The following is a 22,697-nucleotide window of genomic DNA, read 5'->3' as shown; positions in this document are numbered from 1 at the left end:
GAATACTATAAACACCTCTACGCAAATAAACTAGAAAATCTAGAAGAAATGGATAAATTCTTGAACACATACATCCTCCCAACCAGGAAGAAGTCAAATCCCTGAATAGACCAGTAATAAGTTCTGAAATTGAGGCAGTAATAGCCAACCAACAAAAAAAAAAGCCCAGTACTAGACCGATTCATAGCCACATTCTACCAGAGATACAAAGAGGAGCTGGTACCATTACTTCTGAAACTATTCCAAACAACAGAAAAAGAGGGACTCCTCCCTAACTCATTTTATAAGGCCAGCATCATCCTGATACCAAAACCTGGCAGAGACACAACAAAAAATGAAAATTTCAGGCCAATATCCCTGATGAACACCGATGCAAAAATCCTCATTAACATACTGGCAAACCAAATCCAGCAGCACATTAAAAAGCTTATCCATGACAATCAAGTTGGCTTCATTCCTGGGATGCAAGGCTGGTTCAACATATGCAAATCAATACATGTAATCATCACATAAACAGAACCAATGACAAAAACCACGATTATCTCAATAGATGCAGAAAAGGCCTTTGATAAAACTCAACACCCCTTCATGCTAAAAACAATGAATAAACTAGGTACTGATGGAAGGTATCTCAAAATAATAAGAGCTATTTATGACAAACCCACAGCCAGTATCATACTGAATGGGCAAAAGCTGGAAGCATTCCCTTTGAAAACTGGCACAAGACAACTCCTATTCAACGTAGTATTGGAAGTTCTGGCCAGTGCAATCAGGCAAGAAAAATAAATAAAAGTATTCAAATAGGAAGAGAGGAAGTCAAATTTTCTCTGTTTGGAGATGACCTGATTGTATATTTAGGAAACCCCAGTGACTCAGCCCCGAATCTCCTTAAGCTGATAAGCAACTTCAGCAGTCTCAGGATACAAAATCAATGTGCAAAAATCACAAGCATTCCTATACACCAATAACAGACAAACAGAGAACCAAATCATGAGTCAACTCCCATTCATAATTGCTGCAAAGAGAATAAAATACCTAGGAATCCAACTAACAAGGGATGTGAAGGACCTCTTCAAGGAGAACTACAAACCAACTGCTCAAGGAAATAAGAGAGGACACAAACAAATGGAAAAACATTCCATGCTCATGGATAGGAAAAAACAATATTGTGATAATGGCCATACTGACCAAAGTAATTTATAGATTCTACGCTGTTCCCATCCAGCTACCATTGACTTTCTTCACAGAATTAGAAAAAATACTTTAAATTTCATATGGAACCAAAAACAGCCCATATAGCCAAGACAATCCTAAGCAAAAAGAACAAAGCTGGTGGCAGGCATCACACTACCTGACTTCAAACTATACTACAAGGCTACAGTAACTAAAACAGTATGGTACTGGTACCAAAACAGACATACAGACCAATGGAACAGAACAGAGGTCTCAGAAATAACACCACACATCTACAACCATCTGATCTTTGACAAATCTGACAAAAGCAATGGGGAAACGATTCCCTATTTAATAAATGGTGTTGGGAAAACTGTCTAGCCATATGCAGAAAACTAAAAATGGACCCCTACCTAACCTTATACAAAAATTAACTCAAGATGGGTTAAAGATTTAAACGTTAAGACCTAAAACCTTAAAAACCCTAGAAAAAAACCTAGGCAACACCATTCAGGACATAGGCATGGGCAAAGACTTCATGTCTAAAACACCAAAAGCAATGGCAACAAAAGCCAAAATAGACAAATGGGATCTAATTAAACTAGACGTTCTGCACAGCAAATAAACTATCATCAGAGTGAACAGGCCACCTACAGAATGGGAAAATTTTTGGAATCTATCCATCTGACAAAGGGCTAATATCCAGAATCTACATGGAACTTAAATTTACAAGAAAAACACAACCCCATCAAAAAGTGGGCAAAGCATATGAACACTTTCAAAAGAAGACATTTATGCGGCCAACCAACATGAAAAAAAGCTCATCATCACTGGTCACTAGAGACATGCAATCAAAACCACAATGAGATACCATCTCACGCCAGTTAGAATGGCAATTATTAAAGTCAGGAAACAACAGATGCTAGAGAGGATGTGGAGAAATAGGAACACCTTTACACTGTTGGTGGGAGTGTAAATTAGTTCAACCATTGTGGAAGACACTGTGGCGATTCCTCAAGAATCTAGAACTAGAAATGCCATTTGACCCAGATTCCATTACTGGGTATATACTCAAATTATTATAAATTATTCTATTATAAAGGCACATGCACAAGTATCTTTATTGCAGCACTATTCACAATAGCAAAGACTTGGAACCAACCCACATGCCTGTCAACGATAGACTGGATAAAGAAAATGTGGCACATATACACCATGGAATACTATGCAGCCATAAAAAAGAATGAGTTCATGTCCTTTGCAGGGACACAGACGAGGCTGGAAACCACAATTCTCGGGAAACTAACACAGTAACAGAAAACCAAATAACGCATGTTCTCACTCATAAGTGGGAGTTGTAATGAGAACATATGGGCACAGGGAGGGGAACATCACATACTGGGGTCTGTTGGGGAGTCGGGGACAAGGAGAGGAATAGCATTAGAAGAAATACCTACTGTAGATGACAGGCTGATGGGTGCAGCAAATCACCATGGCTATGTAACAAACCTGTACGTTCTGCACATGTATCCCAGAACTTAAAGCATAATAATAATAAAAAAGATTTGCCTATAAAATAACTTGACTATGAGGGAATAGAGGTAAGGAATGGATTCTAGTATGTTCATATAAATGAGCAACTACTCTGTGTCTACTTCTTCCTAAGCTGGCAGATACGCAAAGTTGGTATCAAAAATCAGCCCCTACCCTTAAGGAATTTATATTATGATTTGGAAAGTAACATATAAAACAATTCATTGTGAGCACTAATGTTACAAGGAGCAGAAGTAGTTTAACTGGACATAAGAAATGCCTGTCATTTCTTTTCCTATACCCCAGTCCTTGTTTTTGGGAACCTCTCATGCCCCCTTCTCATAATCCACTCCCTCAGCCCAGTCGACTGGGCAGAGGACCATAGGATACCAGTTGCAAGGTCAAATTGACTACACTAGGATGGATAGCTTGCCCATACTGGTTCAGTTACTTTCCCAGAGAATGTTCTGGAACTCCAGGGACTCTTGTTTATCTCCATTTGCTGCTTGAACTGTCAGATGATATAATTAGGAATGGGTGAAGGACAAGTAAGAAAAAAAATCTTTTTTTTGAGATGGAGTCTGGCTCTCTCGCCCAGGCTGGAGTGCAGTGGCCGGATCTCGGCTCACTGCAAGCTCTGGCTCCCGGGTTTATGCCATTCTCTTGCCTCAGCCTCCCAAGTAGCTGGGACGACAGGTACCCGCCACCATGCCTGGCTAATATTTTTTTGTATTTTTAGTAGAGACGGGGTTTCACCGTGTTAGCCAGGATGGTGTCGATCCCCTGACCTTGTGATCCGCCCGCCTTGGCCTCCCAAAGTGCTGGGATTACAGGCGTGAGCCACCGCGCCCAGCCAGAAAAAATTTTAAAAAAGAACAGAGATGCAGAAATAAGAAATAAGGCAACAAGCAGTCTCAAAAAAGGTGTGAGAAGAGCTGTTTTGGTCACTGAGTGGCTGTTTTCACTCTCAGGTGACTGTACTTTCCTTCATTTTAACCCTATAATAAATCCCTGTCCTATCCAGTAACATAAGCTTTTACTTAAGTTTGTTGGGGTGGGAACTATTCTTGCAAACAAATGATTCCTAAAACAAAACAGATGCAGAGGAAAAGGAAAGGCATCTTGACATCAGGTAAGAGCACAACCAGTGATACTGTGGTAGAAGAAGAATGTGCCCTGTAAGACAATGCAATGTAAGGGGAAAATGCAGAGTTAAAATGGATGATCTGAAATATATGCAAGATTATGGAAATCTTAAAACCAGAGGAATTTGCCATGGATACTGTCATTACTAGGGATTCATTATAGGTTCTGGAGCAGAGCCAATTTTATCATAAAAGTGGTATTTTAGGAAGATCATTCTGTCAGTGCTGCATAGGAAGAGAACCCTCAAGTCATGGGGATGGGCAAATTATTACAGTAATCATGGTGTGGGATGGAAATAGAGACTGGCTGGAAGTTCACTTTAGAGGAAGAAATGACAAAGGAGCCTTCTGAGAAATGTTAGCCACGTGATAAGGTATACTCTACACACCAGGTGAGAGAAAGGAACTGACTATAACTTACAATTCTATATTAGGAGGTAATGTTAAAAAAATTTCATTCATGCCAAGATCATAGAAAATATCCAAAAGATTTCTACTAGTTGTATGTTTATATTATGCTTATCATATAATACAAAGCATTCTATGTTACATAGCACAATAGCTATAATGAGAGAATTATGCTTAAAGCTGATGAACAGGCACCATTAACAACATGTCTATTTAAAGAATACTGATGCAATAACGTTGAAACTCAAACCTGAAATACAATTTACCTATAGTGGAGCATGAAATTGGCTGTGCATTGCTATTGCCTGCTGAAGTTTCTCTTCCTTGGCTCTTCTACAGTGGCAAATCTAGAAAATAAATTTTTAAAAATACCAGTCACTTTTACAAAGATATGCCTATTACTTTACTTCCTACAGTATGACAGGAACCTTTTAACTTGTTGGCACTATTTTATGTTTTGAATGTTGAAGATAGCTAATAATCCAATAGCTAAAATTATTAGATTATGAGCAAATTCATTTCATTAGCACTAATGTTACAAGGCGCAGATAATAGTTTGAATGGGACAGGAGAAATGCCTGTCATTTTGTTTCCTGCACGCCAGTTTTAGGGAACCTCTCATGCTCCCTTCTCATAATCCACTCCCTCAGCCCAGTCGACTGAGCAGAGGACCACATGACACCAATTCATTCTGAATTAGCTAGTAATCTAATAACTGAATGTTGAAGATAGCTAATGTTGAAGACAGCTAAGACTTTAAGAATCAAAAAAACCTCTTGCTTGGGAGACAGCCTTTGCCTGCAAGCTTCTAGAATGTAAAACAAACACTGATCCTTTATATCAATTATCTGACTATGTAACTTTAAATATCTGTGTTTTAAAAATATGGATGTAAATTCTGCTGTTAACCAGGAAGATTAACAGATACAAGCTTCAAGGCACAGTTATATATCATTAAAGAGTAACGGACCAGAAATCAATGCCTTACTAACACTATAACCATAAGTCAGTCACTAACATCTCTGAACTTCAATTTCGCCTCATGAAAAATGGGAATGATAAAATCCACCCCATCTGCCTTAACAGGAGTGTGTGTGTGTGTGTGTGTGTGTGTCTCTCACAGATGTTTCATAAAGTTTACTAACGAAAGATTATTTTTAAAATGTGATTATTTCAGACAACTTACGTAAATATTTTGGACTGTATTAAAAGGCAACAAACTATTAAGCAGACTGTTTTGGATTTTTCTTTAAATATAACAAATATCAGAACAGAACAGGAACTGTGTCTCAATTTTTAAAAATTATTTTATAATCCCTATAGATCATTCTCTCTTTCAACAAGTGGTAAAACAAGTCATTAAGGAGTATGTTTCAACTATTCGGACTAGATTTACCAGCTGTATTACACAATGATATAGATACTACCATTTCTGAAACAACTATTTTATTTACCTGCTTGTATACTCAGATAAAGCAAGTCTAAAGTGATAGGAGGATGATGCTATTATTCTTACGAGGCTTTTCAGGTTCCTCTCACAGCACTCAAAACTCCACTTCAGTAACGTGCTAATGTTTTTCACTCATGAGTATGCTAAAGTAATTTGATATTATGCTGTCAAAAAATTTTTTTTTTTCCCAGATCAGCACAAAGTTTATTAGCAATTTCTGCTCAGATGAGCCCCTTTCTGACCAGGACTGTTCCTCTGACATACAGGAAACAGCCACACATACAGGCCCTCACTCTCATTTACTTCTCAAGTCACATCAAAAGGACATCTTAGAGCAATGGCACTTGCCCCCCATGGGGTTCCCTGGGAATAGCTAAGGTGTGTAGCTGTCCAGAGTTCTCTGACGGACCTTCAAAGTTCCAGGTACCTGGTTTTTGCCCAAGTCCACACCCAAGAAATAGAAACCTTCCTTTCGGGTAAATAATATATTGTACAAAAAAAGGGAGATGACAGCATACTAGAGAAATAGCTAAGACCCAGTGCTTCTTCTCCCTATAAAAATACCAAACTTTATCCAATACTTGTCCTCAATTGATGAGTATTACATACTGTTCTCTTTTCCATGAAGCTACTGAGAAAATCATCTATTTCCATCTTTCCCTCCAAGAAGTCTTCTGCAATATTATCAGATTCTTCCTCAGCTTCATGTGCAGCTACTTTCAATCTTGCCTGTAGGGCACTTGCACTACAGCTCTGAAAAAGAAAATCAGGCACTACTTTAATTTATGATCCTCACAAGAACTCCTCACAGGGAAAGGAAGGAAAGTAGTGGTATGGAGAGGCAATTTATTATGTGCCCTATATAGCCTCTTTTTGAGAAAATCTGCTATCTTATAATGACCCACCCAGGTCCTTAGCTACTGGCTGCAAACTATTAAATGAGAGAAACGGAGAAAATCATTGTTCTCTCCTAAGGATTTACAAATTAAATCACTGTGGTAGATATCTGCTAAGGAGACTCTCCACTAATGACCTCACCTCCTGGCATTCCTGCCCTTGCATAATCCCACCCTTGAGTGTGGGCTGAACTTGATGACTCATTTCAATGGAATAAGGCAAAAATGATGGGATTAAATTTCACTAAAGCAATGAAAGACTGGTACACAGAAAACTGTAAGATACTGCTATAAGAAACTGAAGACATAAATTACTGGAAGACATCCCATGTTTATGGGTTGAAAGATTTAATATTCTTGAGAAGACATTACTAATCAAAGCAACCTACAGACTCGATGCAATCCCTATCAAAATCTCAATGGTATTTTTTGCAAAAATAGAAAAACCCATCCTAGAATTCATATGGAATCTCAAGAGATCCCAAATAGCCAAAACAATCTTAAACAAAGATGACTAATATTTCCTGATTTCAAGTTACTACAAAGTTACAGTAATCAAAACTGTGGTACTGGCATAAAAATATAAAGAACAATGGAACAGAATAGAGAACGCAGAAATAAACCCTCACATAAATGGCCAAATGATTTTCAACAAGGGGGCCCAGTCCAGTTAATGGAGAAAGGAGTCTTTTCAACAAATGGTGCTTGAAAAAACTGGATATATCGACAGGCAAAGGAACAAAGTTGGCCCCTTACCTTACTTAAATACAAAAATTGATCCAAATGGATCACAGACCTAAATGTAGGTACTAAAACTATTTTTAATAATGGCCATCCTGCTCAGTGTGGTGGCTCATGCCTGTAATGCCAGCACTGTGGGAGGCTGAGGCAGGCATATGGCTTGAGCCTGGCAGTTCATGACCAGGCTGGGCAACATAGCGAGACCCCATCTCTACAAAAAATACAAAAATTAGCCAGGTGTGGTGGCACACACCTGTAGCCTTGGCTACTTGGGAGGCTCAGTCAGGAGGATCACTTGAGCCTGAGAGGTCAAGGCTGCAGTGAGCTGTAACTGCGGCACTGCACTCCAGCCTGGGTGACAGAATAAGAAAAAAATAAAATAAAATAATGGCCATCCTAATGCATGTGGGGTAGTATCTCTTTGTGACACATCATACACAAAAATGAACTGTAATGCACCATTTTCTTATTGCCCTCGCCAAAACTGGTTATCTATCTTTACAAGTATGGCTCACGTGGATGTTTTATTTGGCTATTATGTGCCAACCACTGAACCAGGTACATAATAGGTACTCAATAAATATTTAATGAATAAGTAACTGGAAACTTTTGAAAATATGTTCAGCTTTACCATAATTTTTTTAAAAGCCAAATAAAACATCCACATGAGCCATACTTGTAAAGACAGATAACCAGTTTTGGTGAGGGCAATAAGAAAATGGTGCATTATAGTTCATTTTTGTGTATGATGTGTCACAAAGAGATACTACCCCACATGCATTAGAATGGCTATTATTTTATTTTAGGAATGAAACAGAACAGATTCCTCCATCACGGAACCAACGGTCTACTGAAAGTGGATTCCATATGTTAGAGTGTAGAAGATTCATCATCCCCCAAAAAATTGACTGAGAACATCTAGAAAGAAACCTAGGAATCAGTGTTTGGTGTGTGTTTGTCTTTTTTAAGTGTTTCAAGAATTGCTTCCAGCAATTCTTATATGAATGTTTAAGGATCAGAGTAACTGTTAAAGCAGAATCTTTATTGGACATTTATCTTTCTCCTTTTGTCAGTTTCCTGTTTTTTTCCTTTTCCAATAGACCACTGGCATTAGTATTTGTTGTATATGCTAAAAATATCTGTACCTTTTTTAACTTCACTTTTGATTTCATAATTTTTTAATATATCCAAATTTTCAATCTGTATAGCTAAATATGTCGAGTTTTTCCTTTATACTCATATCTGTTTTATTATGCTTAGAAAGACTTTTCCCACCATAATCTTAAAGAAAAAATCCTAGAAGCTAGTTGACTTTTTATGGTTTCCACTGAAGTTGTTTATCTGTAATACCTTTCTGTGTATTGTATGATACGATGAGCTAGCCTTTTTCTAAATGGATACTAAATAGCCAATTTTATAATTTACTGAATCCTCAATTTTTTCCAACTGATTTATAGAATAAATTATTCTATTCCATAGAAATAATTTTCTCTTCCTATAAAATTACTATACTGTTTTAAATAATGAGGATTTACAGTGTATTCTGACACTGGGAAAGGGAGTTTTGTTCATTTTTTCTTTTTGTTCAAGCTCTTCCTGACTACTTTTACCCAGCTGAAAAAATAAAGTTTCAGATGAACTTTTGAATAAATCTATTAAGATTAAAAAAAAAACTCTTGGCATTTTGATTAGAACTGAATTAAGTTTCTAAGTTATTTTGGGGAGAATGAAATCTTTTTAATACTGGATCTTTCATTCAATGAATATATTCTATGCTGCTCTAAACAGTCTTAGAAAACAGAAAACTCAACTCTTCTTTTATTGAATGCCAATTCAATAAAGGTTCCTAAGTTACTTCATTGGGTTCACTTCTGAGTACTTTACAGTTTTGTTTAATGAGTTGTTTTCTGTACTTCATTTTGCAGTAATTGCTGCAGCAAACAGGAAAAAGTTTCTCAGTTCTCTAGAATTTTTGATTGTTTATTTTTGGTAAACAACTGTTTCATTTCTTATTTTATGCTATACCACTTTTTGTGGTCTTGTTGCAGTACTCAGAACCTCCCAAGCAATGTTAAACAACAGTGATCATGAGGCATTACTGTCTTATTCCTAACATTAATGGGATCCTAGACATGTTTAGTCATTAAGTGTGATGTTTACTGCTGGTTTCTAGCATTCTTTTTCAAGTAAGAAATTTCTAGTTTTAGTTTACTATGAGTTTATATAAAGAATGATGTTGAGTACTATGAAAGCTTCTCCAACATTTACAAGGTCCAGTATGTATCTAACAGTACTTCAGTTGAGTCTCACAGATTTTCTGTGAAGGAGGACTGCTTAGGTTAGACTCCTAACTAATGTTTCTACTTGTATGACCTCAAGGAAGTTATTTAATCTCACTGTGCCTGTTTCCCTATCTGTAAAATGTAAAATGGGAAAAAGTAACAATACCTATTTCACAGGACTTGGTGTAATAACAGGCCATATATGTAAATAGCTTCATGCAGCACAAGACATATTAATTGCTCAATGTTAGCTATTATTTCCTTATTCTGACAAATGACCATATTATCTGAAATCATTATAAATTTATATTCTCCTTTACCATCTTTTTTGCTGTTGTTGGTTTATATCTATTTTATGTTTTATTTCACTGACTTTATCCAAAGTTCCTGATTTTATAGGAAACAGAGTATTAACTATGAGGTTACTGGTATAATACAAAGATTATGTCCTCTGTTTCCTTTTCATTTTTAAAGATTCCTTTTTTTCAGAAATATAGGTTGAATTTTATAAAATTCTTTCGATTTTCACATAACTGGATTTCTAACAAAACTTATTTGTAGCAGATAAAACTATATATTTTTCCTATATTATTCTTTTTAATTTGCAAACTTTTCATTTAAGGTATTTGTAGATAAGTTTACAAGTGAGTCAAAAGTTTTTGTTGTTGTTGTTGTTGCTAGGTTTCACTACAGGGGTTGCAAAGGTTTCATAACTTACTCAGAAAAGTTATTTGTCTGGGCCTGTCATAATTTTGTTTTGGAAACAAAGATGCTCTTACATGAGCACAAATAATGTATGATGCCTCATCGAGAGCTGTTCATCTACGTTTAACGGTATCATGTCTTAAAAGGTCAGATACCTCATAAATGGTTTCTGATGATAATGAAAATAAGATCATGACTCATGCACATAAGATTAAAAAAATCTATGGCAAAGGAAAAAAACTAAACAGTCTTACCTCACTAAGTTCATGCTGCCTTTGCATCTTCTTTTCGAAAGTAGACTTCATTTGTGTAAGTAATTCATACTAAAAGAGAAAATGAAAAGGATGTTTTATTCTATTTTAAAATTATATACATTTCTACAAAATGATCACTAACTCACCTTATCTAAAACAGTTTGCCTTTTGGCTTCCAAGCTGGGCTCCAAAAGGAGATTTTTTCCTGTAAGATAAATCTCTAGATTACTTCTAGGTAAAGATCAGATTTTTTTCAGGAAATGTGAGCTGAGGAGAGGGAAAACATACTTGCTAGTTCCTCAATACTTTTTACTAAGTCATCTTTGTCAGTAATAATTTGTTTTAGTTGAGGCAAAGTCAGAAACTGTTCTAGTAATACCTCCTCTTGTTCATTCATATCTGTGAGTTGTGTCACACTAGAAACACAAAAGAAAAAATGTTAATAAATATCAGACATCAAGTTTTTCTCCCTGACAACTATTTACAATTTTTCAGCTTTATTTTGGTTGATAGGGTTGTAAATAATTTTTACATATACACCTAAGGCTGCCAATTTTAACCTTAAAATCATATAAAACATCAACCACAATGGAACATAAAGCAGTCTGTAATATATTCTCAACAGAATCTGTAAAAGTAAATTCTGGTCCAATGGATATGTTGATATATCTCCTCTCTTTAAAAATCACAACTGTGGGGAAGTGTTCACAGTTATCCAGTGACCTGAAATTAAAAATAAAGTCAACTTAACTCAGGTAAAGAAAAATGTATGAAACTAAGAGCTTATTCAGCTTAGGTTTCTTAAAATAGGACAGCAGTAATACAGTTCAGTATTTTTTTCTTGTTCTTAATTCTGTTTAACTTAATTGCTTGAGAATATCACTTATTTCTTAAATTTCCCTGACAGGAAACCAGACTGACTGATATATAAAATTTAAGCTATTTATTTCTTCCAAGCATAATGTTGAACATACTAGTACTATAGTAAATTCAGATGAGTAAAAGTTCACAGACAAGCTAGCATTAGAAGAATTTCTTTCTAGTCATTTCATTGTATGTATTGATGAGAGGGAAACAGAACTGAAAAGAGGCCAGAGTAGTTACTGTAACATTTTGGCTTGTGAAAAACTTTTATGGGAAACTATTGTATCTAGTCAGCTTTAGAACAGGTCAGTGCATGATTCCAAGGATGTGTTGGCCAAAATGCAGTCAGTAAAATCTCCCAAGACTCTACAAGTTACAGAGTCTCTGCTAGTGCATAATGTCAATTACTGTAGGACCAGTAAGATAGGGTACATAAGCAGTCACAACTCCGTTTTAACCTCTCTGCCTATTTAGCTTACAGATGTGTGGCTATCACAATAAGAGTTATAGATACGTTTATGTGTGTTTATGTATATGTGTGTACAGATATTCATAAAATATTTAAAGAAAAGAAATAATGGAGGGCTAAACCAAAAACAAAAATGGGTATCTGTAGGGTGAAAGAACTAGGTGGAGCGGATATGGATGGAAGCAAAAACTTTTCTGAACGTATCTTAGTTTTGACTATGGAGCCATATAAAAACGTTGGATAATTTAAAAATAAAGAAGAAAAGAAAAAGCAGTCTTTAAAATTCCGAGAAAATGGACTGCTTTGAAAATAAGTAAACCTGCATATTCTAAGTTATATCAACACCCAGAGAAAAATTATTTGAAGAGATTAAAAAAACAACAACAACAGTATATTCTGGCATGTCATAATCCTAAAGATGACAGAACTGTAAAAAACAAAAACAAAAATTTAACCTGCATTCAATAAGCTTAGTAACAATACTGGTATTGTTATTTTGGAAAAGAACAAGGGCCCTTCAGAGAAATGGCTGACTCTAGGTCTGGAAGAAGAAATGTTCATGATGAGCCCATTGCATCTTCAACTTTGCCAGAAACGATACAGAAGGCAACTTGAGTTTCTCACCCATCAGAGCAACTTTTGGAGATGGATAGCACATCAACTCATTATTGTGAAAGCTGATACTATAAGGGGAAAAATTAAGCATTTTTCTTGGTCCTGTATGAAGGCTATTTTAGTATAACTAAATATGTAATTGATTAAGTCAGGTTCTTCATAGAGTAACTCTGGTTAATAAATTCTGGTGGTAATGATAAAATTATTAAATCATATTTACGACCCTTGCTGAATTAATGATGGTCAATGATTTCAGGTGCTTTAACCTGATATAATCTTAATGTCACTAAAAAAAGGGCAACCAGACCTCACTGCTGCCTCATGGGATGTAATAGGAAGCATGCACTAATTATGACGTAAGTATTGGCAAAAGAATTGAACCTTGTCTACTTCTAGCCACCAGCAGCATAGACTATGGGAAATAGAGAAACGCCCTTCAATGGTACCACAAGGAGGGAATAAGGAAAAAACAGGATATGGAATATTTCATAGGACAAATAACCAATTTAATAAACACACACTATGTCTAATATATATGTATGCATATATATACATGACATGTATTTATTTTCATATTTGTGTACATGTATATGAGCATATGTAAATACAAATATGTGTATGTCGAAGTGTGTGTGTGTGTGTGTGTGTGTGTGTGTGTATAAAAGAGAAAAGTTGGGGAGAAATGGTTCATTATTGAAAGGAACTTAAGAGATCCACTATCCAAATGCAATAGGTGGAACCTGTTTTGAATCCTGATTCAAAGAAACTACCAACAAAAAGATTAATTACTGAGACACTGGAGAAAGAAGGTAATATTAAAGAATTACCATTGTGTTAGGTATGATGATGATGGTGACTGAGGTTATGGTTTAAAAAAAGGAAAGAAAATCCTTACCTGGTAGAAAAATTTACTTAAGAATTGATGGGTAAAAAGGATGTATGATCTGGGATTTGCTTTAAATAACAGTGACTCATACCTATAGCCCTCCAAGAAAGCTGGACAGAAGGAGGCATGAAGCACGGTGAGCAAAAGGGTTCATGGCTACTGTTGCCACATGATGGATACATGGTGGCTCATTATACTAGTTTCTTCACCTTTTTTGTATTTTTGATATTTTCATAACAATTATTTAAAAAAATTTAAAGCAAAAAAGATAAATTAGAACTACCTTATGGGTTATTGTAAGCATTACAATGCATATTAACCTTTAACACGCATGCAGTATATTGCAAATATTCATTAATTTATTATAACAGAAGATAATAAATCACTATTTCCTTAAAATGACTGTAAAACACTGGTGCAAATAAATTTAAACTTTTTAAACTATAGGATTTCTCATGGGTACCTGGCTATACACCTTTGATGAGATATATCCTAAAGAAAAAAAGAACTGCAAAAAAAGAAAAAAAAAGTTTAACTGCATTCAGTAGTCTTATTAATAAGAGCCTTATGAGTATCATGAACTCTCAATGGGGGTATAAAGGGTGCAATGCTTCCCAAAACTGGCCAAAAACCATTTTCTTCATGAAGCATTTTAGAGAAGCAAAGTTCCATGAAAAATGGCACCTTAATTCAAAAAAAGTTTGGCTCTGTAAAAACATCTAATACTTTATAACTTTATTTCTCTATATGTAAAGTTTATCTACTAAAGGAACAATGGGAGGTCTAAAACAGGCCAAGATATATTTTGAAACTATCAGGCATAATGTATTCAAAAATACTTTTCAAAGAATGCAGGCCACATGAGAGAAAGGATCTTGTTATCTTGGTAACTATTTACATCATTATAAAAATCCTATAAAAATCCGAGTATGTACTAATTACTCAATAAATACAACCTATAGGACCTAAAATTGATTTTTAAAACTTTCCCACTAAGACAAGTACAGTACTGTCTAGGAATAGTGAAGATTTTAAAATTTAATTTAATATGGATATGAAATAATGATCTGGTGTATGCTTACAAATAAAACAGACAATGTCACCAACTTTACTCTTCAGGTTTACCTTAGTTCTGAGAGTTCTGGAAATGCATCAGGGACATCTGGCATCTTGTAACCAAAACCATTTTGGCTTGTCTAAAGAAAAGTTTTAAATGATATTAAATTTCAGCCATTTTTTGACTGCTCTCAATTACTAATAAATGTAATCTTTAATGTACTATATCCCATAACTGTTTGCATTATCATATTTTCATCTTCACATCTCACACTGCCTTAGTCTCCCCTTCTTCCTGCAGTCTATCTTTTTTTCAGTGTGGTATACATAGGATTACTTTTTGTTGTTGTTGTTGAGGGCCATGTGAGTACCTGTGTTAGGTAGAGAACTGGTAGTTCTCTTTCTTGTCTAAGTATATGGCTGTAGATTTCACTGGTATATATGAATATTTCTCTCAAGTGAAAGGCATTAAATATAGAAAAGCAATAATTTGGCAACAGTCTGAATAGTTACATGCCTCAGTCAGATGAGACGGTAGGGTAGATGAGTAACTGAGCCATGTTTGATATATATGACTTTTTATCCTTGAGGACCCTTGAAAAGTCCTCTTGTAATTTTGTTCATACTACTAACTGTAATTTGTTCATAACATTCATTAACACAATAAATGAAAGGTTTTGGAAAAAACCAAGTCCACTTGGGTCTATGTATTCTAAATGATTATAAACTCTGAAATTAGTAATGTTGGATATAGTATGGTTTTATACTTGAGTAATGCTATGGGTGATATTTACTGAGGGTTGTAATTGAAAGGCTTTATACTCCTTTAAATGTTTTATGCCCAAAGTATTAGTCTCTTCCTCAGTAACATTCCACATAGCAACAGTTAAGAACAGCTTAAGAACATACAAGTTTTTAAGCCAATGGAACACTTGAAGCCCTCAGCATACGTTAGCAGACCCATCATGTGACATCTGCTGCTCCCACATGATCATTCTTCTGCCTTTGCCCACACTCTATATGGCAGCCAGAGAGATCTACTATAGGCAGCTTCACAAAAATGCCATCTGCTTTATACCTCAATGCCTTTGACAATGTTACGGCCTCTCAAAGAATGCCTTATGTGTCCCCTTGTTATTCTGGCAAATTAATAATGATCTTTCAAAATCTGGCCTCGAGCATAATCAATGTATGCATTTGTTTAGCTGCCTCATTTTTACTGAGTACCCACTATATTTATCAGTACGTTTGAGGCACTAAGAAAGTGGTGAAAAAACCCAGAATCACATTTTTTGTAAAGGTAACCTACTAGTTCTACCTTGGTCCCTAGGAGCACTGACCATTCCCCTGTGTCTCTACCAAAACTCTAGCTGTGTCTTCTACTACACTAGAATTATAAGCTCCACACTTAAAATTATTATTTGTTGGTTACCTCTCTGTTACTTGAATTGAAAAACGTGATTTAATCTTTTCATGTTTTGTCTAACTTATTGTCTGGCACACGGAGGCATGTAATAAATGTGTGTTGACTGAATGAATGTTTCAGTGGCACAAAATATAGATAACTGACGATACCAACCGGTATTGAAGCATCCATTGTGGGAATGGGTAATGGCAGATTTGAAAGGACACCAAATGAAGGAGCGGCAGGCTTGGCTGTGGTATAACTTGTTGTTGAAGAAGAAACAGTGTCAGCAACAGATAAAGAAGTGATATTCCTGTTTGCTTCTTGTGGAGGATATGGAGGAAGAAATGGAAAACCCTGAGAAGCATAAGGAGGCATCCCACTTGGGTTACTGTATAGACTGAAGAGAAAAAGAGAAGATCATTAGATTAGATTTTATGGATACAACATGTCAAATTATTTCTAAATTGCTCTAAATAACAAAGGTCAAGCACTATATAGATGAAATCTTATAATGGCAGGTGATATTTATTAAATTATATAATGGAATTAAATATTATATAATATTTAATATATAAAGTGATATATATATAAAAAGTGATAAAGTATGACCCCCTTCCAAAAAAAAGAATTGTAGAATTGTGGTTTCTACAAAAAAGATGATGAATGCTTTAGAAAGCAAGCAATTCAACTTGAGAGAGTAGAAATGGATAGACAGGCCATTTTTGAGTTTTCAGCATTCCAATGGTATCAATCAGTATCTCCATAGAGGGAATGGAGAGCAATATTTAATCCAGGACATTTATTGAAGTAGAGGCTAACAGCTTTCTCCGTATTTGTCAAAATCTGACTGAAAGTCAAGACTGCTTTTCTAGAACATTTTAAAGTAAAATTAAGTATGCAGATGAGCTTTTAAAATGTTGAAATATTAAAAACAGATGGATATATAAACATGCATGTATATTAGAGTTACATAGCATTATGTACTTGGGATTCAATCGTAGAACAATGTAGTCAATGTTTATTTTTGCAAGATAACAAATATTTTACATTTAAAATATTTTTCCCCTTAGCAAAGTTTAGAGAACCAGATCATAAAAGCATTAGAGTAATTCAGACCTAGATGCAGACTGAAAATCATCTAAATACAATATATGAATCATACAGTGAGTTTATATGGATCAGGCACTCTAGTGTAAAGGATAAGGGCCTTACAGTTATGTTTTAAATATTAATATACTACTACTAAAATGTTTCCCTTTATATTGAAACATGTTTCAAAATGTAAAATTTTTTATGAGAGTACTATTATTTCATTTAATGATATAACCTGAGTTGGAAATTTTGTGGGAAGAAAACATTTTTTTTTTTTTGAAATGTACATGAATGACACTGAAGTGTATATGGAAAAATAAGCCAGAGTAGAAAGAAAAAAGCCTGAAAAAGGAAGGTACAGAAATATTAGCCCTGTAATAAAGCAAAACAAATCATAAAACCCTAATAACACAACGAAATTTAAAGCATAATACCACCGAATGGACAGGTAGATCAATAGAACCAGATATAAAATCCAGAAAAAGCTCAAACACCTATAAGAATTGGGATATAATAAAGATAGAATCTCAAATAAATGAAAAATAGAACAGTCAAAAAGTAGTATTGAGACGTCTGCCAAAAAGAGGTTGGAGTCAGATCCTCATTTTTACAATAGTGTAACAATCTAATGGATCACAGTTTAAGTTTTTTTTAAAGAACCTCAGAAGAACTAGAAGACATCATCAAAAAATTATAACCTTGAGGCAGGAAAGGACTTTCTGTGAACCCAAATTCAGAAGCCATTACATAAATAATGATAAATCTGGCCGGGCGCGGTGGCTCATGCCTGTAATCCCAACACTTTGGGAGGCTGAGGTGGGTGGATCATGAGGTCAAGAGAATGAGAATCCTGGCCAACATGGTGAAACTCCGTCTCTACTAAAAACACAAAAATTAGCTGCGCATGGTGGCAAGTGCCTGTAGTCCCAGCTACTCGGGAGGCTAAGGCAGGAGAATTGCTTAAACCTGGGAGGAAGGGGGTGCAGTGAGCTGAGGCTGTGTCACTGCACTCCAGCCTGGCGAGACAGCAAGACTCTATCACACACACACACACACAAAAGAGAAAATAATAAATCTGACAACACCGAAAAAAATGTACATGACAAAGTCCTTTATGAAACAAATAGCAAATTTGGGGGAAAACTTCTATCACAGAGAGAGGTATAATTTCTCTAATACATAAAGAATTCCTATAAATTGATAAAAAGACAAAAAACCCAAGGGCAAAATAGAGACTAGGATAGTATATACAAATTACAGAAAAGTAAAAGAAAAAATCTCTGAAGTACAGGAAAAAATGTTCAGTTTAGCTATTACTAGTAAGATAAATAGAACTAAAATTATACTAATGTATTGTTTTCTGCCTATCAACTGGCAAAGATCCATTTGATAACATACTATTTTGGCAAAGGGTATTGGGAAATAGGGATTGTATAGGAACAGAAACTGGTACAACTACTCTGGAGGGCAAGTTTGTAGTATTTGTCAAAACTACAAATGTGCATTACACTTCTAGAATTTATCCAACAAGTAAGCTCACATTTAGGCAAAATATTATATTAAAGATTATTTACTGGAGCAGCACTGACAGCAATGAAGAAGGATGGGTTTTTTAGGGAAGATTAGAAAAAATGAAAATATCTGTCAAAGACTTGCTAAAGAAATATTATAATATATCCATAAAACAAATACTTTGTGGCCATAAGGAATAATGAGGAAGTGCCTTAGTACTAACATGAAAAACTTTCCAAAGCCTTATCATTTAGTGACCACCCCCCCTGCAAAAAAAAAAAAAAAAAGACAAGGGCATAATATGCTACCATTCATACAAAAAAAGGGGGAAAATACAATATTACACATATTTTCTTGTAGATGAATACAACAGCTCAGGAATTATATGTACACAAACCCAAACAAATAACTTGAGATGTTAATGAGGAAAAATACTGAGCTGCAAGGGAAAAAGAAGTGGCATGGAGATTTTCACTGTATACTCCTTTATACTTTTTGAGCCAGGTGAATGTATGACCCATACAAAAAATTAAGTTTTCTGATCGACTTGTTCATTTCAAAAGATGGCTCATTTTTATCTTAAAATTACTTTTATCTAAAGAAATTAGTGATATGTATGTGAATATAACAAGCTATTTAGAAACAATATAACCTACATGAGAGAGTATTTATAATATCTGTGAATTTAAATCAATAATTCTGAACCAATCTGCTTTGTTTTGAACTCAGTAGCAGGTACAACCCACAAAATAAGAAATGCATCAAACTTGATTTTTAATAATGTGTACTATATCCCGGAACTTACCTGAAATGAAAACAAGTAAATGTGTTGGTTTGTATTTTCAAATAAGGTGAATGAGTTTATATCCAACCCTATGACTACAGAAGATAGGAAGTATGGTTTTTGAATATACTTTTTATCTGAAAATAAGGACTGAGGACTCTAGAACATAGATAACAGAAAGACAAAGATGAAGGGAGAGAGCTGAGGTACCTGGAAGTGGAATGCTGCTATGACAACAACAACAACAAAAATCTAAAATGTGGGAGGAGCTTTTGGACCAAGCAGAGGTCCAGGCTGGAAGTTCCCTCAGAAGATTATGGAGGACTAATGGGCCTCAAAGAGGCTGTTAGGAGGAGCCTGGTGGGCCTCTGAACAGATTGTCATTGCAAGGAGAACTTTATATTAGTGGAAAGTTTACCAATACTGTTGCCCGCAATAATATGGAAAACAGAAAATGTACCTAGTGAAATGGATGATCCAGCTAAGGAGATTTCCGGGCCATGCTGAAGGTGCCACCTGATTTCTAGCTGCCTGTAGTATAAAATGTGAGAAGAGAGAAAGTAAAGAACTGCGAAATATAAAAGATGAGATTTCCTGGATTTGAAAATAAATTTCTCTCTCATTCCTAGCTTCCCTAAGATTCTCAAATTAAGAAACATCTCTAAAGCAAAGTTCAAACCCAGCATGGGCTAGAAGATCCTTTGTTAACACCTCTGAAAGAGCCAAGGCAGTGCCTCAGAGAACTGTCGAGTAAGAAAAACAGCCATTTAGGGCTTCAAAGATTCTTAAAGACATTGTCTCTCAGCAGCCTCACTGGAAGCCCAATAGCATATTTGGCAGAGCTTAGTGCGTGTTGCTTTTGTTTAATGAAATGAATGAAAAATGGATTCATAAGAAAATCATAAGGATTTTAAAGGAATTGTGTCATCTTGGGTCTAAAAGGGACAGAGGGAGTACCAAATGAAAAAGAGGCTATCAGACCCTTAATTTCTATAGGCAGGAAGCAGGCTGAAAAAAACTACGCACTTGGAAACAAGGGCTACATTTTACAGAAAGGAAGAATGACACAGATGGCAGAACCAGGAACCAAGAATTATTCTGTGCAGAATCATTTCCATGAACTAAGTCTTAATAAAAAAAAATGTGCCCAGTTGGATTTCAGTACTGCTACGAACCAGTGGCTCCTGTGTGCTTCCTACTTTCTCTCTTTTGGAATCTATAGTGGTTACCATTGTAAAACGGGTGTGTGAGGGGCAGCTACCTTGTCTCTTTAATTCTCTTGTCTTCAGATCAAGAGGAATTGTTCTTCAGGAACACAAGTGAGAAACCTCATCTGTACTTGAATCTTAGAAGAAAGAACACAAGCCTGATTCTGTAATATGATGAACTCTGCAAGTTCTTGGGGGAAAGAGGAGAGTGCCTATTCACATATAGGAAAGAGGTGAATTATTATGGCTAGGAGGAAGAATGTGACAGATTGTATTTTCCAAAATGGCCACAACCAGATTTCCAGTCCCATATGCACTTCTTGAACTTTGCTACCCCATTGAGAGCTGAAGTCTACTTTCCCTCCCCTTTCAATCTGGGCAGGTCTAGGTGACTAACTTTACAAAACGCAGCAGAAATGATGCTGAATAACATTCAGGACTAAACCAAAAAAGATAATACAGCTTCCGTTTGGCTGGAATACTCTCTCTCTCGGGATCCTGACCCTCAGAACTCACTCCTGCCACGCAATGAGGAAGCGCAGGTCACATGGAGACGCCACATATAGATGTATCAGCACTAAAGTCTAAGCATTAAGCCAACATTAACGGCCAGACGACACCAGCTAATGCAAAGAGTGGAGCAAAAATAAGCGATTGCCACTGGTCCCTAACCAAATGGTAGATTCTTAAAAAAACATAAATGTCATTATTTCAACCACAAGTTCTTAGGGTAATCTGTTATTCATGTGATACAGTTTGGATGTTGTCCCCTCTAAATCACATACTGAACTGTAATCCCCAATGCTGGAGGTGGCGCCTGCTGGGAGGTGACAGGATCATGCGGGTGTATTTCTCATGAATACTTTCAGGCCATGCTCTTGGTGCTGTCCTTGCCATACTGAGTTCTCATGAGATCTGACTGTTTAAAAGGATATGGTACCTACCGCCTCCTCACACTTGCTCTCATCATGTAATGTGCCTCTACCCGTTTTACCTTCTACCAGGAGTAAAAGCTCCTCATATGCCAAGCAGATGACAATGCCATGCTTCCTGTATAGCCTGCAGAACCCTGAGCCAATTAAACTTCTTTTCTTTATATATTACCTAGTCTCAGGTATTCCTTTATAGCAATGCAAGAACAAGACTAAAACAGCATCCTCAGTACGAGAACGTGACTTTATTAAGGAAGCTACTGGAAGGCAGTAAATCAAGAAACTAGGAAATGGCCCGAGAAAGGGAAAAACAAAATCTAAGAAACGGAGAATCCAATACAAGAAAGGGAAAATCCCAGGATGACAACAAAGGAAATTCCTTGCTGAGAGTTATGCAAACGTCAGAGAGAGTAACTCAGAATGAGGGAAGAAGTGGAGCACTGAATGAGAAGGAAAAAATGAAACCTAGATATTACCTTACTAGTTTGATTATGTGAAAAAAAATGTTTAAAGCATATTTTTCAGATTTGCTAAAAGCTCTGTGGAAATTTAGTAAGATCTTAAAATTTAAGATGATGTGGAAAATGAAGATGATCTAAAACAAAACCAAACCAAATATAAAATGTAGGTAATTATTAACTCCAGAAAAAAGGCAAAAAATTACACCATAAGGGAAATGTAAACATGGTAACATACTTGGCTCAGGAATGGACAGTATTTAGAGTCGCAATAACAAATATAACAAATATGGAATTACATTAAAAATCATATAATTTCACTGAGACAATGAGGAGAAAGGAAGTTCAGTGAAAAACAGCTGAAATCTTCATCTATTACAATAGGAGGCCAATAGAATATCTAAAATGAAAGAATCAAGAGACAGAAGTATGCACACATTATTCAGAAAGATGTAGGTAAACATTAAAAGAAACAGCTAAAAGAGTAAAACAGTTGCCTCTGAAAGTGTGAATGTATTTGTGGGGATGTAGAAATCAGAGGACTGATTTTTAACATCATTTGAATTTTTAAACTATATTTTGATTACTTTAATGTTAAAATACATGCAGACTTTTTTATTTATTAGAAATATACTTACTAAGGAAATGCTGTTGAAGTAGGAGCTAAAACTGGAGGGTTCTTCCAAAACTCATCCAACAGACTTTGAATAATTTTTCCAAGATCTGAGTGCATGGTAAACTGAAAGTAATAATACATGATGCTTAAAATCACTTTCAGAAAAAGATTATAAAGTCTCCTTAGGATAATGTCACTCTAAATAGTAAC

At 35.5% G+C, this 22,697-nt stretch overlaps 1 protein-coding gene across 2 annotated transcripts in view; it reads right to left on the bottom strand.

The window, feature by feature from the left end:
* The window catches only part of VPS37A (vacuolar protein sorting 37 homolog A (S. cerevisiae)), a 53,203-nt gene that overhangs the window by 8,566 nt on the left and 21,940 nt on the right, over positions 1-22,697 (bottom strand). For both annotated transcript variants that reach the window (XM_011979585.1, XM_011979584.1), the window contains 8 exons: positions 22,510-22,610; positions 16,057-16,282; positions 14,547-14,617; positions 10,876-11,003; positions 10,734-10,792; positions 10,588-10,656; positions 6,319-6,462; positions 4,526-4,606 (listed from right to left, as the gene is read on the bottom strand). In XM_011979585.1, coding sequence (XP_011834975.1) covers positions 4,526-4,606; positions 6,319-6,462; positions 10,588-10,656; positions 10,734-10,792; positions 10,876-11,003; positions 14,547-14,617; positions 16,057-16,282; positions 22,510-22,610 — 879 coding nt within the window. The remainder of the gene's footprint in view (positions 1-4,525; positions 4,607-6,318; positions 6,463-10,587; positions 10,657-10,733; positions 10,793-10,875; positions 11,004-14,546; positions 14,618-16,056; positions 16,283-22,509; positions 22,611-22,697) is intronic.

This window comes from Mandrillus leucophaeus, unplaced genomic scaffold, assembly GCF_000951045.1.
Source record: "Mandrillus leucophaeus isolate KB7577 unplaced genomic scaffold, Mleu.le_1.0 Scaffold204, whole genome shotgun sequence".
Classification (NCBI taxonomy): Eukaryota; Metazoa; Chordata; class Mammalia; order Primates; family Cercopithecidae; genus Mandrillus; species Mandrillus leucophaeus.
The sequence above is the reverse complement of the archived record's forward strand: the minus strand, read 5'-3'. Positions and strand labels throughout refer to the sequence as shown.